General features: G+C 45.1%; 1 protein-coding gene across 1 annotated transcript in view; it reads right to left on the bottom strand.

Moving 5' to 3' along the window:
* The window catches only part of LOC132474028 (T-cell surface glycoprotein CD3 epsilon chain-like), a 2,184-nt gene extending 1,337 nt beyond the window's left edge, over positions 1-847 (bottom strand). Inside the window, exon 1 of the mRNA XM_060074433.1 lies at positions 261-847. Coding sequence (XP_059930416.1) covers positions 261-327 — 67 coding nt within the window. The 5' untranslated portion in view covers positions 328-847. The remainder of the gene's footprint in view (positions 1-260) is intronic.
* Between the last annotated feature and the right edge of the window lie 625 nt (positions 848-1,472).

Here is a 1,472-nt window from a genome sequence, read left to right as displayed (position 1 = left end):
TCTATTTTATTATTTCATTTAATTGTATGACATTGTTTTTACGTGAAGCACTTTGAGTCTGCCTTGTGTATGAAAAGTGCTCTGTAAATAAAGTGGCCTTGCCTTGCCTTTAAAACTCAAGGAAACAGTACAACTAAACATCTCACAATGCAACTGTTTGTGCGGTTACAAACAAAGATCCACACTTACGTATTGTATTTTACATTATGGAAATGACTTTGAAAAGCAATACAAAACCTTAAAAAGATGTGAATATTTACCTGTGTCTCCACTCCTTGCAAAACTCAAGAGCAGGCAGACGAGCACGCTGCCAATATGGATCCTCATTTTGGGCTGATTTTCTTCCTCTTTTTGTGAACAGTCTCCTCTTGGAATGCCAGCCCTTGCGTGTGTATAGCCTGTACGACAAACTCAATGCTGATCCAAATAATTTAAGATGTCAATTTTTTTAGAGGAAAAACAAAAAGCACACCCAGCATATCCGCCCTTCTCTCACAAGAGTCTTCTTCCCCCGCCCCTTCCTGGGCTTCTGTCTGTCTGTCTGTCTGTCTGTCTGTCTGTCTGTCTGTCTGTCTGTCTGTCTGTCTGTCTGTCTGTCTGTCTGTCTGTCTGTCTGTCTGTCTGTCTGTCTGTCTGTCTGTCTGTCTGTCTGTCTGTCTGTCTGTCTGTCTGTCTGTCTGTCTGTCTGTCTGTCTGTCTGTCGATCTGTCTGTTTCCTCTCCCACTCTCTCACTGCTCCAGCCCATCATGCATCAAACCCAGTCCAACGACAGAGCGTGTACCTTTGGTTTTAACTGCATTGATGATTGTATTCTTGAAATGACTTCCAAGTCCATATTGTTTGCATAGGTGTGGGGATTACATGTTCATATATTTCTGAATGTGTTATCACTGTCTGTCTGTCTCTGATCGTCTGTCAGTCTGTCTGTCTGTCTGTCTTTCTGTGTATTTAGTTTGGCATCCCCAAGTGAAGTACTGCAGCCGGTGAAATTATGCAACAGCAGAACCAGCCCCCATTCTCAATGGCTTGGTTCTGTAGTGTGTGTGTGTGTGTGTGTGTGTGTGTGTGTGTGTGTGTGTGTGTGTGTGTGTGTGTGTGTGTGTGAGTGTGTGTGTGTGTGTGTGTGTGTGTGTGCGTGTGCGCACGTGCACGTATGTGTGTGTGTGTGTGTGTGTGTGTGTGTGTGTGTGTGTGTGTGTGTGTGTGTGTGTGTGTGTGTGTGTGTGTGTGTGTGTGTGTGTGTGTGTGTGTGTGTGTGTGTGTGATTATTGTTGCACTCGACAAACAGCGTTTAGTTGTTGTGTGCCAGGATAAATACAACAAGCCCTCGGGGGAGCCCTGCAGAGCTGCTTCGAAGCGTACCTCCGCCCCCAAGTGGTTCAAAGCGGTAGTCATTTGACTGCAGTCATCGGTAGACTGCATGGCTGAGGATCCTAACGTCCCGATTATGGAAGAAATTAAAAGTGCTCCA

The sequence above is a fragment of the Gadus macrocephalus genome, chromosome 16 (assembly GCF_031168955.1).
Source record: "Gadus macrocephalus chromosome 16, ASM3116895v1".
Classification (NCBI taxonomy): Eukaryota; Metazoa; Chordata; class Actinopteri; order Gadiformes; family Gadidae; genus Gadus; species Gadus macrocephalus.
The sequence above is the reverse complement of the archived record's forward strand: the minus strand, read 5'-3'. Positions and strand labels throughout refer to the sequence as shown.